This window comes from Chelonoidis abingdonii, chromosome 8 (assembly GCF_003597395.2).
Source record: "Chelonoidis abingdonii isolate Lonesome George chromosome 8, CheloAbing_2.0, whole genome shotgun sequence".
In the NCBI taxonomy this organism is placed as follows: Eukaryota; Metazoa; Chordata; order Testudines; family Testudinidae; genus Chelonoidis; species Chelonoidis abingdonii.
Genome location: NC_133776.1, coordinates 37,582,925 through 37,607,479, shown reverse-complemented (window position 1 = coordinate 37,607,479; position 24,555 = coordinate 37,582,925). Strand labels below are relative to the sequence as shown.

Genomic DNA, 24,555 nt, shown 5'->3' with positions numbered 1-24,555 from the left:
ACAGGACTCACCCCTGACTGCACAGGGAGAAAATTCTTGTTTTTCCCCTAAATATAACAACCAATCTCCAGTTATCACCCACACTAACATAGAACCTGACAAATTTTAGGCCTGTTTAATCAAGCTTTTAAGTGATATACATCATAACAGGTACAGATCTCATATGTGACAAGTAAGAGGCAGTGATTTTACTGAAGTGATACATATGAGTGAATTATTTGTTTCTAATTTATTATAACACAGCTAAGGTCACAGTGGTGAGTGTTGAAGAAATACATATCTATATAAATGACAAGTATTTAGAACAGATGAAGCACTGTTTTAACAAACAACCATCAAATACACTCAACAATCCCACAGAACATATCCTCATTGCACAGATCAGGAAACAGGTTTCATGAGTTGCCAAAGGCTACACAGTGAATTAGCTGCAGAGCTGGTACTGATTCAGTCTTCTGTTCAGACCACATTGTATAATAAATTAATATTTGTGATACAATGCTTATTTAAAGAGTTCACTAAAATGACAAGGTGGGAGAAGGGTGACAGAGTCCTGTAGCTTAACAAAATTATAGAGATTGCAGTAGACTGATTTGTGTCTTGAAGTCTACAGGTGATAAATAGGGCTGCAACTTAGCTTTCCAGGAGCCATCAGGCCAGTACGGGGGGAAAATATACTCAATGCTATAAAATATTTTATTTTTTCCTAGACGAAGTGATATCAGGAGCATATCAAGATATGTGGACCCCACCTGTACTCAGCAGTCCTTCTTGGAACAGCATCCTGTGGTCAAGGAAGCTAAAGCCCTCCTGGCAATACCATCCATGCAGCCAGAATGTGTCTTGTCTCTGCCTGGCCCCTAGGATTGACTTGAAGGACTGATGAGAAATTCAGCTGCGCAAAAGCTCCTTCACCCTTACTCCCAGAGCACTGCTGTTACTTCTGATCTGCTCAGGGTCATACCTCACAGAATCATTAGTGCCCACATGGATGAGCAACATGGGGTAGTGGGTCAGATAATCCTTGGCAATCCTTCTGTAACTTGTCATATGGGCCCCTGGAAGGCAGCACCCCGCTGAGATGCCAGATCAGACCATCAGCTAGATGTCTCCACCCCCTCTTCGAAGGGAGTCACTGACCAGCACCACCCTTCTTTTTCCTCTTGGGAGTGGTGGCCACAATCCTCCCAGTCTTGGAGGTACATGGCTTCTCCTCTTCCACCTTTGGGGAAGAATGCTCATTCTTCATTGCCAAGGCAGCATACATTTTTTCCCCTCTCTATGAACACTGTATTGGGAGCAGGGGTGAATCACTGCCTGCTGCCAGAAGGAGCCAGCAGCCAGCTTTCCTCACCGTGAAGGAGCATTTTCCTCCTCTCCTAGTTGTGCATGCCTACACTGACCTGCAGTTTAAAGTAAGAGGATGTGAACTCAGCATGCACCAAAGAACTGTATGGAAATCCCTGTGTAGACACTGTGGGCACAAACTTAAAGGTCCCTAGTTTGCCCTAATGAAGTCCTCTAAAACAGGACTTCACTAGCGCCAACTAGGCTTCAGAAGAGAGTCAGTGTCAGGCATGTAAATTTTAAAGATAAACAAGACAATATTAAAAATAGGATCACTTAGTAATACATATTAACATTTTGAAGATGGTGATGGGAGGGAAAATTCTTTGCAATTAACCTTTTAAGAGGTCAGAATCCAGATAATTGTGTACTATTCAAAAGCCCTGGGAACCAAATTTTGAGATTCTTGCCATTTGTTCTCATGCATTTTGCACTGGATATGTTAAACCCCAATTTTGGCCATAGTTAAGAGGACAAGGTATATATTTATGCAGAAATTAGTCTGACTGATCTAGGGTATTCAGATTTCAGGGACTTGTCTAAGCATGCCACTTTACTTCCGAATGAGAACTCCACATAGGAGTTAAATGCACTTTGGCTTCACACTTTTAGTTGGCTCATCTTAACTTTCTTGAGTGTCCCAGTGTAGACATGCCCTCAGTTACTTTCAGCCTCTTGAATTTTCTTGATTTTGTGTCCTATCAAGAGTGGGATGTGGTAATTTCCACAGCTGCGTTCTCATGGATCCAGATCATTCCCTCTTCTCATGTCAAGATATAGAAAAAACATCTTTTTTTAAAAAGTTTACTCTCTCCTGCTACCTCTCAGGCTGTACTTACCAAATATTATTCTCTATCACAGGGAATTCATTGAGAATATGAATATGGAGACCTCCAAGATTAAGGAGGCAGGTCAGCTAGAAAGGTCTTCAGTAGCACAACTAGGGGAGGAGGAAAATGCTCCTTCACAGCGAGGAAAGCTGGCTGCTGGCTCCTTCTGGTTGCAGAGTTGAGGACTGCTGAGCCAAAGGAGGCATCTGTGGCCAAAAGCTTAGAATAACGCATAATGCCTGGTGAAAGTGTGTTAAGAGCCCCAAGTGGCTGCTCTGCAAATCTCAGAGAGGGGAATTCCCTGAAAGGAAGCTACTGGTACCACTTGAGCAATCGTAGAACGGGCCTGACAGTTTGAGGACGAGAGGCTTTCATAACATTATAGCAGAGAGAAATGCAAGAGACTATCGACTTAGTCTTTGGGAAGAGATAGTTTTCCTTTTCATTTTCTCGGCGACAGCAACGAACAACTCTGGAGATTTCTGAAAAGGAGTTGTTCTTTGCAAAAAGAAGGCAAGAACCCTGTATATGTCTAGGGTATTGAGTCTTGACTTCTCCATACTTCACTGAGGTTTAGCATAAAACACTGGTATGCGTATAGCCTAGTTAAGATGAAACTCAAAAGGCACCTTAATTATGAACTTAGGAGGTAGACCTAAAGAAACCCTGCCCTTGTGAAAAACTGTGTAAGGTGGGTCTACCATAAGGGTTCCAAGTTTCCCTACCCTTCTAGCAGAGATAACTATCAGAAGGTGATCTTCAAAGAAAGGTGTAGAAGAAAACAAGGGTCTAAAGGTATAAAAGGACAGCAGAAAGAATGAAGTTCAGATCCTAAGCAGGAACTGGTTTCAAAGCTAGAGAAAATGTCCTTATGATGTCCTTCAGGAACTTTGTGACAGAGGGATGAGTAAAAACAGGGTAGCTTTTCACCAGGGACTGGAAAGAGCTCAGAGTTGCCAAATGTACTCATAGTGAGCTGAACGACAAGCCAGGTGTCTTTAGCAAAAGAAGATACTCCACTAGGGGAGGGATACCTGGGACCTCAATAGGAAGTGATACTTCTGGCATGAAAGGGAGAGCAGTAGCATTTTCCCACAGTGGGTCTCCTGCTGTTCTGGAGCATGGCTGAAACGTCTTGAAAGAAGGCTTGTTCTACGCTCATTGTCCATCCTAAAGCTATGCTGCCAGATGTAGGGATGCTGGACTGAGGTGCTTCACGTTGCCCTCATTTTGGGACAGTAGGCCCTGGAATGTGCAGATTGGGAGACATTGTAGAGGCAATCATGTCAATGGGGTGACATAAGTGCATGCCTACAAGTGACCAGAACCAGGCAGGATTGGTCTGTAGTCTGAGGGCTGACATGAAGCTAGCTGATGAGATCCCTCATGGCCAGGAATTGGTTCAAAGGTAAGCAGGTCCCCACTGGGTGGACATGAACTTAGACAATTAATTGTATGGTTTGTGCAGATGTTAATATGGACTTGTCCAAAATGACTGAAGTCCTAGGGAATCAAAGTTAAATTGCGGTAGTGACTGTTTCTTGAACTTCCTGGTACAACCAACGAATGAGCAGTCAATTGTCCAGATAAGGAATATCCATCTCCCCTGTCTACAGAGGTATGCAGCCATCACTACAACAACTTTTGTAAATAACCTGAGGCCATGGAAAGGCTGAACGGGAGCACCCTGTATTCAAAGTGCTTCTGGCCCACTGTGACCTGCAGGAATCTTTTGTGAGCAGGATGAATGTCCAAATGGAAAGAAGCATCCTTCAAATCGAAGTCTGCACACCGATCACCTGAGCTGAGGGAGGGCATATAGGGGTCAAGGTGCTCATTCTGAATTTTCAATGTTGTATAAAGATGTTCAATATCTGAGGTCTTGAACAGGTCTTCACCCACCTTTCCATTCTTTTGGGACTGAGGAATTACCTTGAGTAAAAGCTCTTCCCTATAATAGGGATAATAAATTCTCTCAACTTTAATTTTCTGTTCTTTGGTGGGACTGGAATTAAAATTAGAACTTGCTATTTTATCCTTTTCTGCCTCTAATTCATTAAATATAAATGTAAACAACCTGCTGCTCTAACCATAACTCACATACTGGGGCCACTTCAGAGAACTGCAGAAGGGAAATGCCAGGAAATTTCAAACTATAGAAGACAACTTTACAAACCTATCACAAAGAATATTTGAAATATATTACCTTTTAATATTTCATATTAAATATTCCATCTTTCGGTGTAGCTTCATATTCTCCTTCAATTAATTATCTCTCTCTTTCAAGTAGCAGCAACACTTGAATAAATTTTAGGAAATGGGTTTGCTGAAGTTTTATCATGACAAATTAAGAGAATATTATCCCCTACTCAGATATCAAAAATAGTTGACTTGCTTTGCAGCAATGGTTTTCTTGCAAACCAAAGCTTTTTAAGAACTTAAATGACAATGTATTGCAGCAGCGAATAAGTTTTGTACAAAGTTTTAGCAAGAAGAGTCTTACAGTTTTCCCCGTTAAAAAGCTCTGTTTAAACGTTTGCACAAAATACGTAGGACCTTACGCTGGCCAATATTTGCTTCCTCAGAACTATATAAGTATGTCAATGAACGGTTACCTCTGAGTTGTTTAGCTTGTGAGGCTGTCACAAATGAAAATTTTTAAATAAAATGAAAATATTTTTCTAAAGACAGCTGTTACAAAAACTGTCTCCATAAAAACAAACATACTGAAAGTTCAACTATGGTAGTCAAGAGACACAAAATTAGTTTGTGATGTCATAAGAACATTTATGTACTTCTGAGATCTAGACTGAGATCCTTGGATAAGAGCGGCCATATATGTTTTATTAAAAAATTAAAGTCCTGATTCTGCAATTCGATCCACTAGAGCAGACCTCTGACAACAAAAGGGTGCTCACTGATCCACATTAGCAATTCTGAGTGAGGAATCAGCCCCCAATATTCTTCCTTGCTCATTCCCTGCCTCGCATTGATAGATTTACTTAAACTGTTGATGTCAGTGCTGTAACAAGAGCGATGTGAGTGAGGCACTTGCCTCAGGCACACAAAGCCGAGGGGTGCAGAAAGTGGTGGGGGAAAAAAAAAATCTGCTGGCTGGCAGAGAGATATTTATAACCCAGGTGATCCCATCCCCACTCATCCCCCAGCCCGACTTGCTTTCCCCCACACGCCCCCTTCCCAGCCCCCCCTTCCCAGCCCGGAGCAGAGCAGCTCCATGCTTCCTCCCTGCAGCAACTGCTGCCGCAGGGTCCTAGTACCCCCCTATCCACTGCCAGGACAGACTGACTGAGCCAGTCCTTCCCCTTCAGACCCTTTCATTTTACAATGGGACCCTCCAGCAGCACAGGGGATCCCCCTCTGCCCGCAGTGACCACTCCTGCCCCATGCTGGGCAAGGAGGCAGCCCCATCCCTCGCCCCCCAGTGAGGCTACAGTCAGGGGTAACAGAAGGGGAGGAGGTGCACACAGCACCCCCTGCCACCCACACGGAGGGAGGCAAGAAAGATTCCTGGACCTGAGAGGGGCCCCAGGAGCACATGCAGTGACAGTGGTGGAGATGAGTGTGCTGGGGGGGGGGGCAAGAAAGGGGGGGGCTCCTCCCCCAGAGCTTGCTGCTGCTGGCAGGGAAACGGCTGGGGGGAGTCCTCCTCTCTTGCCCCTGTTTCAGAGCAGCCTCCCTGCACCCCAAACTCATCCCCAGCCCTGCCCCACCTCCAGAGCCCACACCCCCAGTCAGAGCTTTCACCCCCCCCACCGCACCCTCAACCTTCTGCCCAAGCCCTGAGCCCCTCCAGCACCCCAAACACCTTATGCCCAGTCCCAGCCAGAGCCCTCACCCCTCACACTCCTACTCTCACCTCCAGCCCTGAACTCCTACACCCCAAACCTCCCATTCCCAGCCCCAGATAGAGCCCTCAGCCCTACTCTCACCCTGAGCCCCTCCCACATTCCAAACCCCTCATCTGCAGCCACAACCCACAGCCCTCACCCGTGCACCCCCTCCCTCTGCACCCCCTCTCATCCCTAAACTCCCTCCCAGAGCCTGCACCCCAGTCCCCTGCCCCAGCCTAAGGCCTGCACCCCAGACCTCCTCCCTCACCCAAACTCCCTCCCAGAGCCTTGGGCGGGTGGGAGGGGCAGAGTTTGGGCGGGGGCAGGTTCTGGGCACCATCAAAATTTCTACAAACCTGCCACCTCGATCCTGCCCTGCAAGCCTGAACTCCCAGCATTCTCAGGACACATGCTGATCCTTAATGGCCACTGCTGATATCCAGCACCTCCCTCCTCTCTTAACCTGTGAGTCCCTCTCTGGACTGGAACTGGACTTGAACCAAAGACCATCCTGGAAGCAACATTACCAGCCCAATCCATCAAAAACCATGAGTTGACCCCCCAAAATCACAGGCTCTACCACCGCCACTTTATCCATTCTTCGGCAGCAGACCCTTCCCTCCGAGAGGGACTGAGAGACCTACCACTGAATTGCTGCCAAAGAGCCGCCCCTGGGGGAGGGTGCAATTTTATATTCTTGCCTCGGGCGCAAAAATACCTAGTTATGGCTCTGGTTGACATAAATGTTTTAAAATAACGAATTGCTGTTTGGTTGTAGAGTTCAATTCATGCACTATATTAGCTTTCAAATGAAAAATAAAAATTAAATCATTGTTGCTTGTGAAGGCTTTTCAGAGGGCATTTCTCAGACAGTTTGAGGACGGAAGATTGAAGGGGGATGGGTTCTTTTAAAGTAAGCAGTAGGGTGAGTTGCAACAGCATTTTACAAAGACTTAATGCAGAGGGGACAGTTCTTTCCAATGCAGAAGATTAAATTAAAGGGCAACAGCAATAAGATACAGACAGAGTCAGAAGAAATCTTCTAACAAGCAGAGCTGTCTGGCGTTTCATCATCTAACAGTATTCAGTGCCCATACAGAATAGACTTTAAACCATATCCTTACTCTGATCTGGCAGTGTTTTTGACAAATTTAGGAGACTGAGAATTTAAACAAATGAACAGAAATTTAACTATTCTTTCTCTTCTAGAAATGGCCCCAACAGAATGAGACTGACACACACTGGTCAAGCAATGAAGGAAATTAATGAATCTGGATTTCAGGTTCTATTTTTATGCCATTCTGTATTTTTCCGCACAATTTTAATGTCTTGTAAATTTCCAGGAAAATAATTTTTTTTACAGGGTTGTTTGAATTCTGACTGTAAATTAAAGCAGTCACCAATTCTTTTCAAAGAAACAGAGTTAATATACTCAGAAGCTCTTTATAGTTAAAAACTTATTTGTGAAAATTAACAACTTTATATTTAAACTGACATCCAGAATTCCTAGTCATTGCTGCAATCACATTGTTCACTCTGCTTATGTGTTCTACCCCTTCCCCTCCCCCACTGCATCTGTCTTGTCTATTTAAATTGTAAGGTCTTCAGGGAAGGGACTGTCTTCTACTCTACCCTACACTATAGCATAGGGGGGTCCCAATGCTTGGCCAGCCCTTAGGCACTGATAAATAATAGCTAGTCATAGAATGCTATTATCCATGCTGTCTGATTCTGTGAATAAAGACGACTTCCCTCCACATCTGTTAATCTAGCACCTTTCTCCATCATTAAATTTACATTTAAAATAAAATATTTATGACCAACAGAAATACCACCATAAACTGAAAGATCTCTAGCCAAATACAGAAAGACTGAGACCAGCATGCTTTAAAAAACAAAGATCACATTTCACAGGATATCACAACTGTGAAAGGATAAATTTTTCAATGTCTCTCTAAAACGTAGTGGATTATAGGCATCACAGGGTCAGAAATTAAATCACTTAAGTGTTATGTATAACAGCATTACTCCTATTTGGAATCAGAATTCTGTTGCTTTGTATACTTACGAGGGATGTGAAAGGTTAACCGGTAAGCATTAGTCTAACTGGTCAACCCACTTTAACCGTTAACCCCACGCCAGCCAGCCAGAGCAGCCTGGCAGGCTGGCCCTTTAATCAATTAATCGTTTAAACAAAATATTTTTAATCATTTAAATGGTTAACTTGTTAAATGGTATGCACATCCCTAATACTTACTACATTATCACAACAGAAGTAACACAATTTTGCTATACAATTATTTGTGGTGCAAAGTTACAAAATCTACTGTGGACAATTTACTCCTTTTGTTACAGATAAAAACATAAAATACTGTCTACCACCAATTAGAAATTCAATGCGTAAATCACAACCAGGTCACCAATTTCAGTGCTAAGATTCATGCCTACGAACTTCTATTATTCTAAAAAAACCCACCACACAAGGTTGCAACATGAAGTACTTGAAGTCAGTGAATATCATAGTTTCTTTATGACAACCTTAATTCTGCCCCTTGTGTGTATGCTTTGTTGTAATCTGGATCTTACTATTTATTTTCCCCAGAACATGTGCAGGTCAGTTGGTGAATCAGGCAACATTCGGAAGGACACCATCCTCGAACTGCTGAAGTTGGATAGTGTACTGTGAATGATGTATCCCTGTCTCGTTTCCACTTTCACATATTGCACTGAATGAGGCAGTGCTCCTCATAGGCCTGGGCTCAAATGAGCCCTGCCTCATTCCACACAAATCCTGAAGTATCATAGTAAGTTGTAATTTCTCATTTTTATTATCTTCCTTTTCTGCAATCCCAAGAAAAATGTTTTTCAAACGATCTCTCATTTCTGCATAAAGTCAGTGCACGTGCTACATAAAGTTATAACTCTGCCAAATATAGATAGCTCTTCAACAGACCACCAAAAGATATAACTGTAAACTAGGCACCATCTCCCTGCAAAGTTTCAAGCTCCTATCACTTCACACTGAGGTGCTAGAGCTGTTCAAAAGAGTTGCAATATTTTGGTAACTTATTTTTAAATGGCTTAACCAATTTGCACACGCTTTCAAATTAAGTGACTCTCGATCAGAAATCAAATACGGAAGGTTTCAGCTCAAAAGTCATAAATTGGAGAAAGTTATACCAAACTGAAAATGGCCCTTTGAAATGGAAATACTTATACAAACTAAAATACAGACATTGCCTATAATATTAACGAAGGATTACAGCAAATATTTAGACACATTTCCATAGTGTTTCAGGTCAGAAAAGATTAGCATGTATTATAGAATGGCCATAATGAAAGTGCTCATTTTCAAAAATATCTGTTTGGGGGAGAGACAGATCTGGCTATACCGTGGAATTTTTCTACTTGATTTTAAAGCTAGATCAACCTAACTTCATTTTAAAACTTGGTTAGAGCCAAAGCAGAGACCTAGATTCAGGGGTTTAAAATAGCCTGAGCAGTTTTATAAAACTTGTTTCAAAACAGGTTAGAAAATTTCTCCAGTGCAGACAGATCCAGTCAGCCTGGTGCATCAGTATGCATGGCAATCTGGTTTGGGAAGAGTGAAGAATCGGAAACTATCCTTGGATTCTTTATTAGCAAGAGTTGTATGAGCTGAATTAAGTGTTTTGTATCCAGGAAGGTGCACTGTGTGTTTTGTCTGGTCCAACTAAATCTCCAATACAAATGTGATATAACTAACATAGGAGGCCACATCTCACTGCAGGGGTAGGCAACCTATGATTTTCAGTGGCACTCACACTGCCTGGGTCCCGGACACCGGTCCGGGGGGTTCTGCATTCTAATTTAATTTTAAATGAAGCTTCTTAAACATTTTTAAAACCTTATTTACTTTACATACGACAATAGTTTAGTTATAGATTATAGACTTATAGAAAGAGACCTTCTAAAAACGTTAAAATGTATGACCTGCATGCGAAATCTTAAATTAGAGTGAATAAATGAAGACTCAGCACACCACTTCTGAAAGGTTGCCGACCCCTGTCTCACTGCCTTGGCCTCTTCAATTCAAGTAAATTGCTTTGCTTGTGATCAGTTAAAAATGTCAGGAAACAGTTTACCAGGAGCTCAGAATTACATAGTAAAAGCAAAATTAATCCATCCTGAATGAACTGGAAGAACAAATGCAAATAGTGATATCTAACTCCTCTTACTCATCCTCCATCCAAAATAGAACAAAATGGTATCAGGAAACCATACAAACTGCAGTATACTGATCTATGAAAGAGGAATCTAGTTGACTTGCCACAAAGCAGGCAAGGAAGTCCTTTTGTCACATGCCACAAACATCAACAGTTCCAAAAACAGTTTATTTGAAAGAGAACTAGAAGATAATTATTGTTTCCAATTACAAAGAAAGATAAGTCATTAAAATACTGTCTTAAATGTAATAAAACACTCAATTAGGAAATCACCACCTTGACAATTCAGAGATATCAAGGACTTTAAAAAAAAGTTTTCCTACTAGAAAGTGTAAGAAATGTGAATTTCAAAGTTGCTGTAACTAAAGTTGTTTAAATGTAAAAAATTAGTAACACTGATCTTAAATTTCTAAACAAACAAATGTTTTTAATATACACCTTACAATGCTGAAACTCATCTCCAATATGTTCTAATAGGAAAGAGGATTAATTTCATCGTATTTGCAATCACAAATTGGGCTTCCTGTATATGTTTATCTACATGTTGAAATATGTTTACATGCATGACATGTGGGCACAGTTTACTGATCATTTTGGCAGAGGTGGTGGATAGATCTGTGAGTTAGGGCATAATCCTGCACCACTGAAGTCAAGAGGAAAGGGATTACTTAAGCACATAAAAATATGTACTTGCAAGATGGTTTGTATGTGCTTCACTGTTTTTTAAACTGATTGAGGCTTTGGATTGATGGAAACGTCACTTCAGTAATCCTAACTCCACATTAACAAACTTTATTGTGCAGTTATTACATCAGCCCCACTGTTATAACAGCATCAACCACATGCACTGAAGAGATTATGAAACAGTGACAGATACAATATTTTACAGTACTGCTTTGAAGATTCCTTTTACTACTTATATTTATTCATTCCTTTTACTCATTATACAGATTGAGATACCCTTACTCACACTCAATACCACCTATGCAATGCTGAAGTCACTGGAACCACTCATGGAATAAGGTGCTGTACGAATATCAGAATCTAACCATAAAGAATCATTTAGCTAAAATAACTACATTGCACAATTATCCATCAGCCTCAATGGAATCTGAGTCTCTAACTTCCCGAGGCTCCTCTGAAAATCCTTATGTAGGATTCAAAGTGTTTCAAATGACATTCCATACAACAGTTTGTCCTGCAATTACTATAACAGATAAAGTGTACCTGTTCAAATAAGTGGCACAACATTTCAGCCTTCAGAGCAATTGAGGGAGAATGCTCTGAATCAGGTAGGGCAGGGACCTGAACTTGTGTCTCCCCATCTTAGGTCTGGTAAATATTTCTAGTACCATTTAATCTATAGAGCAGCAGCATTTTTTTCTCTCTCTTCCTCACATATCACAGCTTGAGTGTATTAGAATAGGGATCTATTATAACTACACTGATTAAAGTTATGACGGTGGTACACAAAGTACTTCTGAGTTGTAGATGTGGTATACTAAGTCAGTCTGGGAGCCACTGATGGAGAACTGCTCTAGAACCAATGTTTGTAAAAAATATTTGTAATGAAATAATGGGAGATTAACTGATGCAAAAGGGTTGCGCAGGGCAGTGGTTCTCAACCAGGAGTACATACAGAGGTCTTCCAGGGGGTACATCAACTCATTCAGGTTTTTTCCCTAGTTTTGCAACAGGCTAAATAAAAACCACTAGCGAAGTCAGTAGAAACTAAAATTTCATACAGACAACTTGTTTATACTGCTCTATATACTACATATTCCAATTGATTTTATAATTACATGATAAAAGTGAGAAAGTAAACAATTTTTCAGTAATAGTGTGCTGTGACACTTTGTTATTTTTACGTCCGATTTTGTAAACAAGTAGTTTTTAAGGGGGTATAGAAGATAAATCTGAGTCCCGAAAGGGGTACAGTAGTATGGAAAAGTTGAGAGCCACTGATGTGGCTTCCCCAATCTATCCCAAGAATCCTGACTTAGAATAAAATGATTATGTATATTTCAAGATCTGCTCCGAAAAATTTTCTTTAAATAGACATTTTTAAGGCAATACTCTAAGAAAAAAAAACCAGTTAACTGATTTTACACATGGTAGGCAGAGATCATTAATTTCTCCTTTTTGCCAGCTCATGTCTATTGATTACTACAAAAGCTCAGACATTAAAAAGATACTCACTTTAGAGCATGATGCAGATGTTATATTGCCAAGTCTTAGTTGGGAACTAGTAGGAGAAGGAAAAATATTATTTCCAGAGAAATTGGGGCATGGGAAGACACCAACTCTACTCAGAGGTACCCTCTTCCCAACTTAACAATTTGTTAGCTCATTAGCCTTTCAGCTATGATTCAAAGTTTCCTTGAGCCACAATACTAAATACCCTCCCAGTACTCATTTCAATCTAAACCCCACTAGAAACATACCCATATGATTAAAAAAAAGTGAATCTACAAAGAGGTTAAATGTTTAATATTTTGAAATTGTTATATAGATGTTAGAATATATCAAGATCAAAGGGAAGTGTTCCAAGCACACACAGATGTATACAGGAAACTTGCAAAGATTATAATGGCATTCCAAAAGAAGACACATAAGGGAAAAGAAATGATTCTGGGCTTGAAGACTACTATTTTTTTCTCGTGATAACCCCACAATACTGCAATATCCCATAACCATGAGAGCAATCCGCAAATCAATAAGCTTCTTCAATCTGTGACCTAAAATAGAACGATTATGGGCTCAGTGGATTGGCTAACTTCAGTTATTTTGAAAATTCTATTTGTTATTTTCCTCCAAAAATCTATTACCTTAGGGCATCCCTGCCACATGTGCAGAAGGTCTCTAATCCTCCAAATTCTCTCAAGCATTTACGACTCCTTTTTAACTTAAATATAGTGAGGTACTATTGATATGGTTTTGCAATAGCTGTCCTTAATAGTTATATATATAGCTCAGGTTTTGGTCCTCCAGACATTTTTAGATTGCTGCAAAGTTAAATTTATTTGTAGATCCTTTTCCCATTTTTCCAAAAATAAATATCAGGAAGACAAGACTGTCACTAACAATCTGCTAACACATGGAAGCCAGGCCCAAACTACAGTTTTGAGGAGCTCTTCATTTTCTGTATCCTGAAAACTCAAAGAAGTAAAAAGACAGTCCTAACTCTATCACCTGTAGCTTAATTTAAAAATGTAAGTCCCTCAATCAAAATAGAACCTTAAACTACTAAAAATCACCTGCTTTCCTTTGAGGGAGCACAGATGGACAAGTCTACAAATTAGAAAATTATTAAAAATGTACCAGGCTGCATCAGATGAAGGAAGCAATTAACAAATGAAACACAAACAAAAATGAAAAAGTATTTTTTCAGAGAACCCAATAATGTATGCAACCTTCATCTAAAAGGTCTTACAATTATATAGCATCTTCCATCCTGCATAAGTTGTAAAGCAATTCTCATTTAATCATTCACCCACCATTGATGCAGATACACCAAGGACAAAAGGGGGTCACTGCTTAACAGCAGTTTAACTACATAACAGTTCAGCAGAAAACAAATACCACCAAATCCATGAAAACTAATGTAATCACCTAAATTAGAATTTGGGCTGAATACTACTGTTGTCTCCTTCTCTTGCAGACTGCCAAGGAATTTTTACCATCACAAAGTGGCCAAGCTCTTTTGTTTTTCCATCTCATTTAAAAGATGGTAGTAACCTCCAGCAGCAGCAAGGTGCTTTCCAACACCATGCTGAGGTATTTAATTCAGTACCAACTTAACTGGAATCATGGGTACCCAATACTTATTAATACCAGGCCCTCAGAGAGAAGTGCTGCGAAATCACCAACACCTATAAGGCTTAGGAATCACCTTGAAACTCTTCCATGTAAGGGCTGAATAGACTTGTCCCTGCCTATCTTTAAAGATCTGATGACACCACAGCTAGACATAGTATGGTCATCGAATTAGGGGGGAAAAAAATACACATTTCTTGCAAAAATTCTAAAATTAGTATTAGCACACCTTTATCAACTCAAACACCTGAAACACAGTGAAAATGAACAGATGGCTAGTTTTCACAGTCCAACCTGTTCAACTCCATGCCACCATTTAATCTGAAATATTAACTAAATCTAGTGATGTTCTTCCAATGTTCACTATTAGGTAAAATTTAAGAGCATTTTCACATTAAAGAATGTATAGCATTGTTAAATGGGAATTTTTCAAAACAATGCCCATTTCCTTTCAACAAGTTAAATAATGTTGCAACTTTGTCTTCTTTTTTTTTAAATAATTTCAAAGCCCTAAATGTGTTACAGTGAAACTTAACTGATGAATATCCAACTTATTACTACATATTTTATTATGGGCTAACGGCTAATTTGCTTTTATAAAAATATGGCTTGCGACTGTGAAATACAGCAAATGCTCACAAAGGCACTGATGTGATATGTTTATTTAACCATATGGTCTGAAGTGAATAGTACCAGTCATTATGTTGAAATTAATTCATTTATTTGAAGCTGAACAAACATGTGACAAACCATCTTCCCTTTCTCCCCTCAACACATCCCAAAATGCACACCACAGAGAACACATACTAAGAGTCTAAGGCTATGTCTACACTACAACTTATGTCAACATAATTTATGTCACTCGGGGTGTGAATAAATCACCCCTCTGAGCTACGTAAGTTACACCAATATAAGCACCAGCGTGGACAGCGCTATGTCAACGGGAGAGCTTCTCCTGCTGACATAGCTACTGCCGCTTGTGGAACTGGTTTTATTATGCCAACAGGAGAAACGCTGCAGCTGTGCTGCTGCAGCCGTGTATGTGTAGAATGCCCTAAATGTTAATATACCAGTAACAGCTTCTGCCACCTGAATTCAGTTTTAGTCTAGTTCAACAAATTATCCAGGTTCTTTCTGAAATCTTGGCTCAGACTCATCCATGTGAATCTACAGACATTAAAGCAACTTCTTTAATGCTTGGATGGACCCAAGCATTATGATATCTAACGTAAATTTTAATTTCACGTCAAGGTACACCATGTACCCCCATCTATCCTCCAGGGTCAAAACAAGCCATAAACGAAGCTAATGCTCCCAGAAGCAGAGTTTTCTTTCAGCCATGCAAAGGCCACAGGTACCAGCCACTCTGATTTGGAGAATACAGGAGTGTCAATGAGACTATCAGCCTTCTTTATTTTTTAAATACAAAAATTAAGCCACTCTCTCTGCTTTGCAACAATACCTTGGAAAACTTAAAACTAATGTAAGCTGATCACTGGGGTTGAAAGGAACAAGCAGCCAAGCTACACGTATGCAAAAGAAGGTTGGGCAAAGTGGAGGATAACTATCCTATCCATTCCATATAAAATGCATCAGTTTACAGTTTCGAGTATATTTAAACAGACTCATTTTACATAACACACATGTATGGGATCTCTCTAACCCTCTCCACAAATCTTTAAAGTAGCCCTGTATTTATTGTTGCAATAACAGCATACAGGAATAGCTGGTTACATTCTGGGGGTTGGCAGAAAAATATTTTGTAGGATTATCCAAAAATAAGAAAGAGAGCTCTACAGGAAATTAAGATGGTCAAAAGCATTGACAAAATATGATGCATAAACAAATACAATAACTCACTTCAAGTCAGACTGATCTAACCAACCAATTTCTTGTAGATGAAAGTTAATTTTTTGTCATAAAAGTAATAAGAATCCTTGATGAGAGTCCATCTAACAGCTCTTAAAGTCAGGTTATTTATGTAAATTTATAAAACTTCTTGTTGTTAGCCCAATTCTTACTAGTCTGTATTTTCACAAGAAACTTATAGAATTGGATATACTAAGGCTATTTTGTTTTATACGCTATATTCTGACACTTCAGTATACACTCATGGCCTTTATCTTCACTGGTCAAAAGTCATAACAAAATAGTTTAAATGCAGCTGCAGTAAAGTCAGGCCTGCATTGACTCATCTCTAACAAAGTTTTAAAGACAGAACTAGCAAGCTTTTGCTTCATCCACATAGGTCAACTAAATCAGGTTATAATTATATTTGTTGTTTGAGAGCTTTTTAAGTAGTCCTTTAGCCAGCAACAACTGGCCCATTGTGACTTGAGTAGAAAAATGCAACATAAGAATGTTACAGTACTTTAACAAGAGGGTAAAAGATGGCAAAAAAATATAGCTCCTTCCCCTATTTAGGGAAAATAACTAGAACTTCAGTGTGTGTTTTGTGCAGTAGACTTATTACTCTGCAAAGGCACTGTTTCAGTCCCTCAAATGTAAACAACGTTTACAAAATATAGTTAGTGTACAGACATTCTTTATTATCAATATACAACACCATATCATGAATTAATCACTTGCCACATTTAACATGTCAAATCAAATTGACTTGAACATCCATTGCACAGTGAGTTTTTCTGGCTTCTGTGTAACAGACAGCCGACCAACTAAAGAAACATTTGTTGAAAAAACGTGCAGAGTTTATTTAAATTCTATGCCAAGTTTCAGCTCCAAATTTTTATAGCTGAATTACTGACACTGAAAGGTGTATGTATGGGTACATATTTTAAGGGTTAGAATATCTTGTTACATTTTTGAAAATGGCATTATTGTACATGTTCTGTACTCCTGAAAGTTCATACACAAGATTATTTCATTGTACAACCTTAAAATAACCATTGTATACCTAATGCAAAAATATAGAACTTTAGCAACAAGATGATAAAAAGTTATTTCCATTACTCTTTCTAGATTTAAGTAATTTCAAAAGGTAAAATTTAAAAAAAATCCTACACCATCTGTTTTTTTTGTCGATTTGGCAGCCTAATCCCACAATCTAGCCACACTTAAATGCCCATATGCTTTAATGTGCATTTAACAATACAACGTTGCATAAACACCTTTTTTAATATGTCAGAGTTAAACTGGTCACACAAACTTATTTCTTTCTATTGTGAATATGAAGGGTGGTTTACTGCTCAAGGAATTCGGGTCATTGATTGCTTCTGACTATTGAACAGTCAGCCCACTTCAGCCTCTAGATTCCTAAGTACTCTAAGCATCTGTCTATCTGCAAATAGACACTTCCGGCTGACCTGTGCGGCCGACTTGGGGTCGCAGGGGCTTTTTAACTGGGGTGCATACATTTGGGCTTGGGCTGGAGTGCTACAATCCTGTGAGATGGAAGGGACCCAGAGCTCAGCCTGCAGCCTGGGCCTATCCACACTGCAATTAAACAGCCCTTTAGCCAAGCCCTGGGAGGCTGTCAGCTGGCACAGGCCAGTCATGAGTGTCTAACTGCAGTGCAAACACAGGGACTGTTTAACTGTGGTGTAGATGTTTGAGTAGCAGCCTGGGCTCTGGGACCCTCCTACCAGAGGCCTGGTCTACACAGGGGGCAGGGAAAGGGGGAATCAATCTAAGTTATGCAACTTCAGCTACGTGAATAATGTAGCTGAAGTCGACATATTTAGATCAACTTACCGCGGTGTCTTCACTGCCGTAGTTTGACTGCTGACGCTTCCCCATCGACTCTGCCTACACTTCTCACTCCGGTGGAGTATCGGAGTCAACGAGAGAGCGCTCAATCGTCGATTTATCACGTCTTCACTAGACGCGATAAATCGACCACCGCTGTATCGATCGCTCCGGAGGTAAGTGTAGACATGCCCTGAAAGTCTACACCACAATTAAACAGCCCCTTAGCCTAAGCCCCATGAGTGTGAGTGAGCTGGCATAAGCTGGTCGCAAGTTTTTAATTGAAGTGTAGACATACCCTCTGCCACTGCCCTTGAGGGAAGAAAAAGCAGAGTCAGTGAGATTCTGTATACCAGCAGCTAGTTAATACTGAAGAACATTTGTATGGAGGGGCATTTGCACATTTAGTTTCTACACTCTTTAATTACAAGAAACTAAAGAAAACTGAAGAAAAGTAATTTTGCAGTAAAATATGATTCATAGGTAGAACACTGATTCTTAGGTAGAACACTGGGGGAGGGAATCGCTCAGTGGTTTGAGCATTGGCCTCCTAAACCCAGGGTTGTGAGTTAAATCGTTGAGGGGGCCATTTAGGGTTCTGGGGCAAAAATCTGTCTGAGGATTAGTCCTGCTTTGAGCAAGGGGTTGGACTAGATAACCTCCTGAAGTCCCTTCCAACCCTGATAGTCTATAATTCTATGAACATTTGAGATTGAGCAATAGTTTTTAACAGTGTTTACACTTATGCTATTTTTAATTCATACATAAATAAACAGCAAAAACAAAAAAAATGAAAAGAGAAGTGCAAAATTATTGTACACTTTGCTATTATCATTCACCCGTGTTTATTATAGGAATGAAATGCTAAAAATGTTATAGATAAGCACAGAATATGAAGGACCATGGCCATCATTAGGGAGTAACCATGACACTGCTAGATTTCAGGAACCTTACTTGTCCAACAAGGTTACCTTTTCCACATAATGCAATAGTAAATATTCCCACATGAAAAACTGACACAAAATGAAGGAAATGGAGATGTAATACTGCTAAGATATACGACAAACAGAGAACACAGACATGGCATAACACTAGCAACATTAACAATTCAAAATGATGCATCAGAATTGGAAAAGGTGAAAAGAGAGAATAGTAACCAGATATGAATGTAAATACTAAATACAGGTCCCAGTCTTGCAAACACATGTAACTTTATTTATATGAAGAGTCCACTGAAGTCAAGTGAGTAAATTACACACGTGCCTGCATCTTTAGAAAAATGGGGTTATAGTTTTTGGAGAGTGTGATAACTTTTCTCTCTTATAATTACTTGCATGATAGTAAACTCTTAAAAGCTGTCATTCACTGCCATGTTCTTTTTTCAGTTAGAAATCCTTTGTGAACTTTTGACTGGGTTTGGTTGCAAAAAAGGAAATGTATTTTAAATAGCAAAACCTGAAAAATACTATCAACAGATGTCAACTTCTACTTTGGAGTTTGGAGGCCTTGATGTCAATATATATAATATATATATATAAAAATGTTAATTTTTAAGGAACATAATTAGATAACTTCTGTAAAATAACTGTAATCCATTCTTTAAACAACTCAAAACGAAAAATTAAAACAATGCTAACAAGAAGCAGTTTGAGGGGTAAAAAAAAAATCAAGCATTCTCAGCATTTATGAGAGCAGGGCTCCGTGTGAACATTCTTCACCCACAAACAGCATTTTATGTGCTCAGTTACAAGAACTGTCAAAAAATAAAATGCAAAATAATGTTTATTCTAATCACTGAATTTACCCTTGTAGGGGCGGCTCTAGGCTTTTTGCCGCCCCAAGCACAGCAGGCAGGCTGCCTCTGGTGATTTGCCTGTGGGAGGTCCACCAAAGCCGCAGACCAGCAGACCCTCCGCAGACAAACCGCTGGAGGCAGCCTGCCCCCCGCCCTCGCAGCGCCGGCAGAGCGCCCCCCGCGGCTTGCAGCCCCAAGCACACGCTTGGCGTGCTGGGGCCTGGAGCCGCCCCGTACCCTTGTTAGTTTATCCACATCTACATAAAGAGATTTTATGCATGGATCCTACTAGCCAAATTTAAAAGACTGCCAGAAAACTTTTATTGTTCAAGAGTAGTTTGCTGTAAAATAGATGCACAATTTTTGTCACCATTAAGTTTAATGATAGTCACTCTATGGCAAAGGCTCTCTAACTGGGGGTGGGGACCTCTTAGGGGGTCACAAGATCAATACATAGGGGGTTGAGAGCTGTCAACCTCCACCCCAAATCCCGCTTGCCTCCAGCATTTATAATGTGTTAAATATATTTAAAAGGGTGTTTTAATGTATTGGGGGAGGGGAGGAGTCGCACTTGTGGCTTGCAATGTGAAAGGGCTCACCAGTAAAAAAGTCTGAGACCCACTATGGTACACAACTTGCCTAAGGCTGTTTCAGCCAATCAATTATTATTTTTCAATACCTCCAAAAGTTCTAATAATATGAGGTTTATTCACTGAATAAGAGTGTATTAAAAATAAATAATTTCTTTGGAGACCACCAGCCACAGACCACTTAAAACATTCTAGTCTTTAACACAGTACACACTGCTCCTTCCTTTGACATTCACTGTTCAACATAAAGAACTGTTGTTGATTAGAAGTAGAGTATAAGGGGGAAGCTGTTTAGCTAAATCAGAGTCCTAAAGATAACTTCTAGCAATTTAAAGAAGTCTTAAAATCCTCAACTTCATTGGCAAGAATTTTGGCTAAGCAAGTCCTCTGCCATATTATGTGCTGCTGAACTGATATGAACAGGTATGTCCAGTTTATATGTGAAGGCAACACATTTTAATTGTTTGCCACCGGTAACATCAAAAGTTATGATAAACACTAAAAGCCAATGACTCAACAGAGTGTCTCCTTTTTAACAAACACACACACACACTTACTTGCAGGAAATCATAAATGATGACTGAAGTTTTCATATTTCTTGTAATGCTAGAAACCATTAACAGCAGTCTTCACATTCATGTGCTCTAACCTTCAACTGAAGAAACTGTCGAAGCACCAGGACAGATTTATGGCAGTATAAGTTAGTAACTAGGCCCATTCACTCAGTAACTAAAGTGGCTGGCAATCCCATAACTGGCTATATGAAACAATCCTATGAAAGTTACACAGAGGCTATGTTGCTACCATCTCTTCATGTCACCTGACATTTTACTATCTAACCTAAAATCCCTGCAACATGAAGTCTCCCATATGCAGAAAAACCAGCCCAGAGATGGATTTATAAGACTCCTTATTTTGTTTACATACAACTATAACTTCCGATTCCTTGTCTGGGAGCCTTTCATTGGAAACTGCATTAAATATATTTTCATAACATATTTGCATAAGAGGGAAGAACCACCACCGGTGCGGGTTCCTCTGCATGTTTCTTGCTGTGATGAAGGGTCCCCCTAACTGTCTGTAATGTGCACTCCCCCAATCCCGATCCCCTGTAAATGCTTGTGCTGCTGCCCTCCAATCCCAAGGGACTGCCTGTGCTGCCATCTCTCCTCCAATCCCAGCCCTCAGGGCCTGTACCACCACCACCCACAACCCCAGTAAATGCCTATGCTGCCACCCCCTGCCCTGGGGCCAGTCCCCAGTAAGTGCCTGTGCTGGCCCCCTCAGTAAATGTTTGTGCTGTCTTCCCTCTCCCCCAAACAAATGCCCATGCTGCCACCTCACTTTCCCCCTCAATCCTGGTCCCAGTCCACAGTGAATGCCCATGCCACCACTGCCCCCCACCCCCCTGTGCCGGTCCCAGTCCCCAGTGAGTGCCCGTGCTGCCGCTGCCACTGCCCCCCCAAATCCCGGTCCCAGTCCCCAGTGAGTGCCCATACCGCCACCCCTAGTGTCGGTCCCAGTCCCCAGTAAGTGCCCGTGCCTCCGCTCCCCAGTCCCGATCCCAGTCCCCAGTAAGTGCCCATGCCACCACACCCCAGTCCCGGTCCCCAGTGAGTGCCCATACCGCCGCCCCCCAGTCCCGGTCCCCAGTGAGTGCCCGTGCCCAGGCCACTGCCCCCCAGTCCTGGGTCCCAGAAAGTGCCCGTACCGCTGCCCCCCCCGTCCTAGCCCCAGTGAGTGCCCGTGCCACCACCCCCAGTCCGGTCCCAGTCCCCAGTGAGCGCCCGTGCCGCTGCCCCTCAGTCCCGGTCCCAGTCCCCAGTGAGCGCCTGTGCTGCCGCCCCCCAGTCCCGGTTCCGGTCCCCAGTGAGCTCTCGTGCCGCCGCCCCCCAGTCCCGGTCCCCAGTGAGTGCCCATGCCTGTGCCACTGCCCCCTAGTCCCAGTCCTGGTTCCCAGTGAGTGCCCGTGCCTGTGCCACTGCCCCCTACTTCTGGTCCTGGTTCCCAATGAGTGCCCGTGCCATCGCCCCCCAGTCCCGGTCCTGGTTCCCAGTGAATGCCCGTGCCACCGCCCCCCAGTCCCGGTCCCCAGTGAGTGCCCGTGCCACCGCCCCCCAGTCCCGGTCCCCAATGAGTGCCCGTGCCACCGCCCCCTGCTCCCGGTTCCCAGTGAGTGCCCGTGCCACCGCCCCCCAGTCCCGGTCCCGGTCCCCAGTGAGTGCCCGTGCCACCGCCCCCCAGTCTCGGTCCCGGTCCCCAGTGAGTGCCCGTGTCACCGCCCCTCTCCGTCCCGGTCCCGATCCCCAGTGAGTGCCCGTGTCACCGCCCCTCCGTCCCGGTCCCGATCCCCAGTGAGTGCCCGTGTCACCGCCCCCCCGTCCCGGTCCCGGTCCCCAGTGAGTGCCCGTGTCACCGCCCCCCCGTCCCGGTCCCGGTCCCCAGTGAGTGCCCGTGTCACCGCCCCCCCGTCCCGGTCCCGGTCCCCAGTGAGTGCCCGTGTCGCCGCCCCCCCGTCCCGGTCCCGGTCCCCAGTGAGTGCCCGTACCGCCGCCCCCCGGTTCCGGTCCTTCCTCCACTGCTTGGCCGCGGTGACAGGTTCCATTGTGCTGATAACAGATGGGGGCACAGTGTGTGTCATCCTCCTCCCCCCGGCTCCCCAGCCCCTTTTCCCAGCCCCCTCCCCCCAGCCCCGGAGTTTCTCCCCCTCGCCCTCAACCCGCCCCCCGCGGGGAGCAGGGTGACAGACCGAGCGGCTGCGGGGCCTGTGGCCGGGCGGAGGCCGGGGCCTGGCGCGGAACCGGTGCCCGGGTACTCACGGGGAAAGCTCGGATCCGCATCTTGGTGTCTTTCCGGCTGCCTGTCCCCTTGCTCAGGTTCGACATCTTCGGACCCGGCTCGAGCGGAGCCTCCTGCAGGGGGGGGTGGTTCGGGGAAACCCCGGGCAGGAGCCCCTGGCGACCTTCACTCCGGGCGGCGGCCCCGGGGGTGTGCGGGACGGGGAGGAGGGAGGCGGCTACGGGGGGTTCTGGGAGGCGGCGGCGGCGCAGGCCCCTGTCTCCGGCGGCGGCGGCGGCGGCGGCGGCGTTTCCTTCACCCTCGTCCGCCGCGATGGCGGACAAACATCGCTCAGTGCGCAGGGCCAAGCGCCCCCCCACCCCTGAGACAGATCCGGCCGCGGCGGCAGGAGGGGCGCGGGGAGGAGCACGGCGGTGAGGGCGGGCGAGGGGGTGGGGGCTCTGCTGCCTAGCTCTCGCGAGACTTCGCTCCCAGCTGTCATCGTCTGTAAAGGGGTGGGGGGAGAAGGAAAGGCAGGAAAAGAAAGCGCAGTGGGGCAAAGGCGGCCGCTGATTGGCTAAGTGGGGCGCAGTAGGGGAGGGGCAAACGCAGAGAAGGTGCCATGGCTGGCCTGGGGAAGCGATGGCTGGCCTGGGAGGGAGCGGTGGTGGGGTTCGGGGGAAGGTGTTTCTTGGCAGCCTCAGCTGCTGTACAGAGTCTGTCAGGAGCCTCTCTGGGCCCATAGGCACCACATACTGGGCGTAGTTCTGTCCCTAGTCATTGCAATCAGAGCCTTGGGCCATCTAGAACTAGAGTCCCTCACATTGTTAGCAACTGGCTGAGCAGGCACAGACATTAGGTCCTGTCTACATTATCTGTCTTGCCAGCTCTCGCCCTTTTACCTCACATCTCAGGTGTTTTTCTTACAGTCACAGCTCCTGGAGTCAGGTGACTATGGAAGACTCATTGCTGTCCTTTCTTTAAAATAGCGTGTTGGGGGGGAGTTGAAAGTGTGACCTGAGCTCACCTTAAGGCTCAAAGCCTGAACAGAAAACAAAAAGAGACCCCGCATTAATTATTTTTTTTAAAGTTACAATTGAAGAGGATCTTACTTGTGGTGTTTGAGGAGTTGGCAATAGTTGACCTGAAATTTGTCTGTCTATTGCTATCACTGAGGCAGCTCCCATGTTGGTAATAATCATGTAATTGGTAGCATAAATGAGGTAGATGCCAGCATTCACCAAGCTTTTAGCCATCAGATTGCTAGACCTGTGCTGAGATGGTTATTAATATGCTGGTAGTTTGGCAACACTAACTAATGCCCAATGGTAGCAACAGTGGGAAATCTAAAGGAAACAAAGTAAAATGAAGAAACAGCCTTAAACATAGGCCCTTAACTCCTTTCAAACCTGTATGGACAGGGCAAAAGCAAATAGTCTCTTTAAAAGACAGGCCAAGAAAAGAACTGCACAGGCATATTGTGCCTTTTCCTGTTATTTATCAACCTGAAGTTTCCCTGCAGTTAATTTTGCCCCACTGAGTCATGGCACTCATGGGTGTTGTACTCGTTGGAAGACTCATAGTCATGTTGAAATACATTTTTTTTCCTTTTTTAATTTGCTAATCACAACATATGCT

At 43.0% G+C, this 24,555-nt stretch overlaps 1 protein-coding gene across 1 annotated transcript in view; it reads right to left on the bottom strand.

Annotated features, from left to right (window-relative positions):
- Positions 1–23,331, bottom strand: part of CUL3 (cullin 3) — a 107,732-nt gene extending 84,401 nt beyond the window's left edge. The window contains exon 1 of the mRNA XM_032777911.1: positions 22,959–23,331. Within this exon, the coding sequence (XP_032633802.1) occupies positions 22,959–23,024 (66 nt within the window). The 5' untranslated portion in view covers positions 23,025–23,331. The remainder of the gene's footprint in view (positions 1–22,958) is intronic.
- Positions 23,332–24,555: the final 1,224 nt, after the last annotated feature.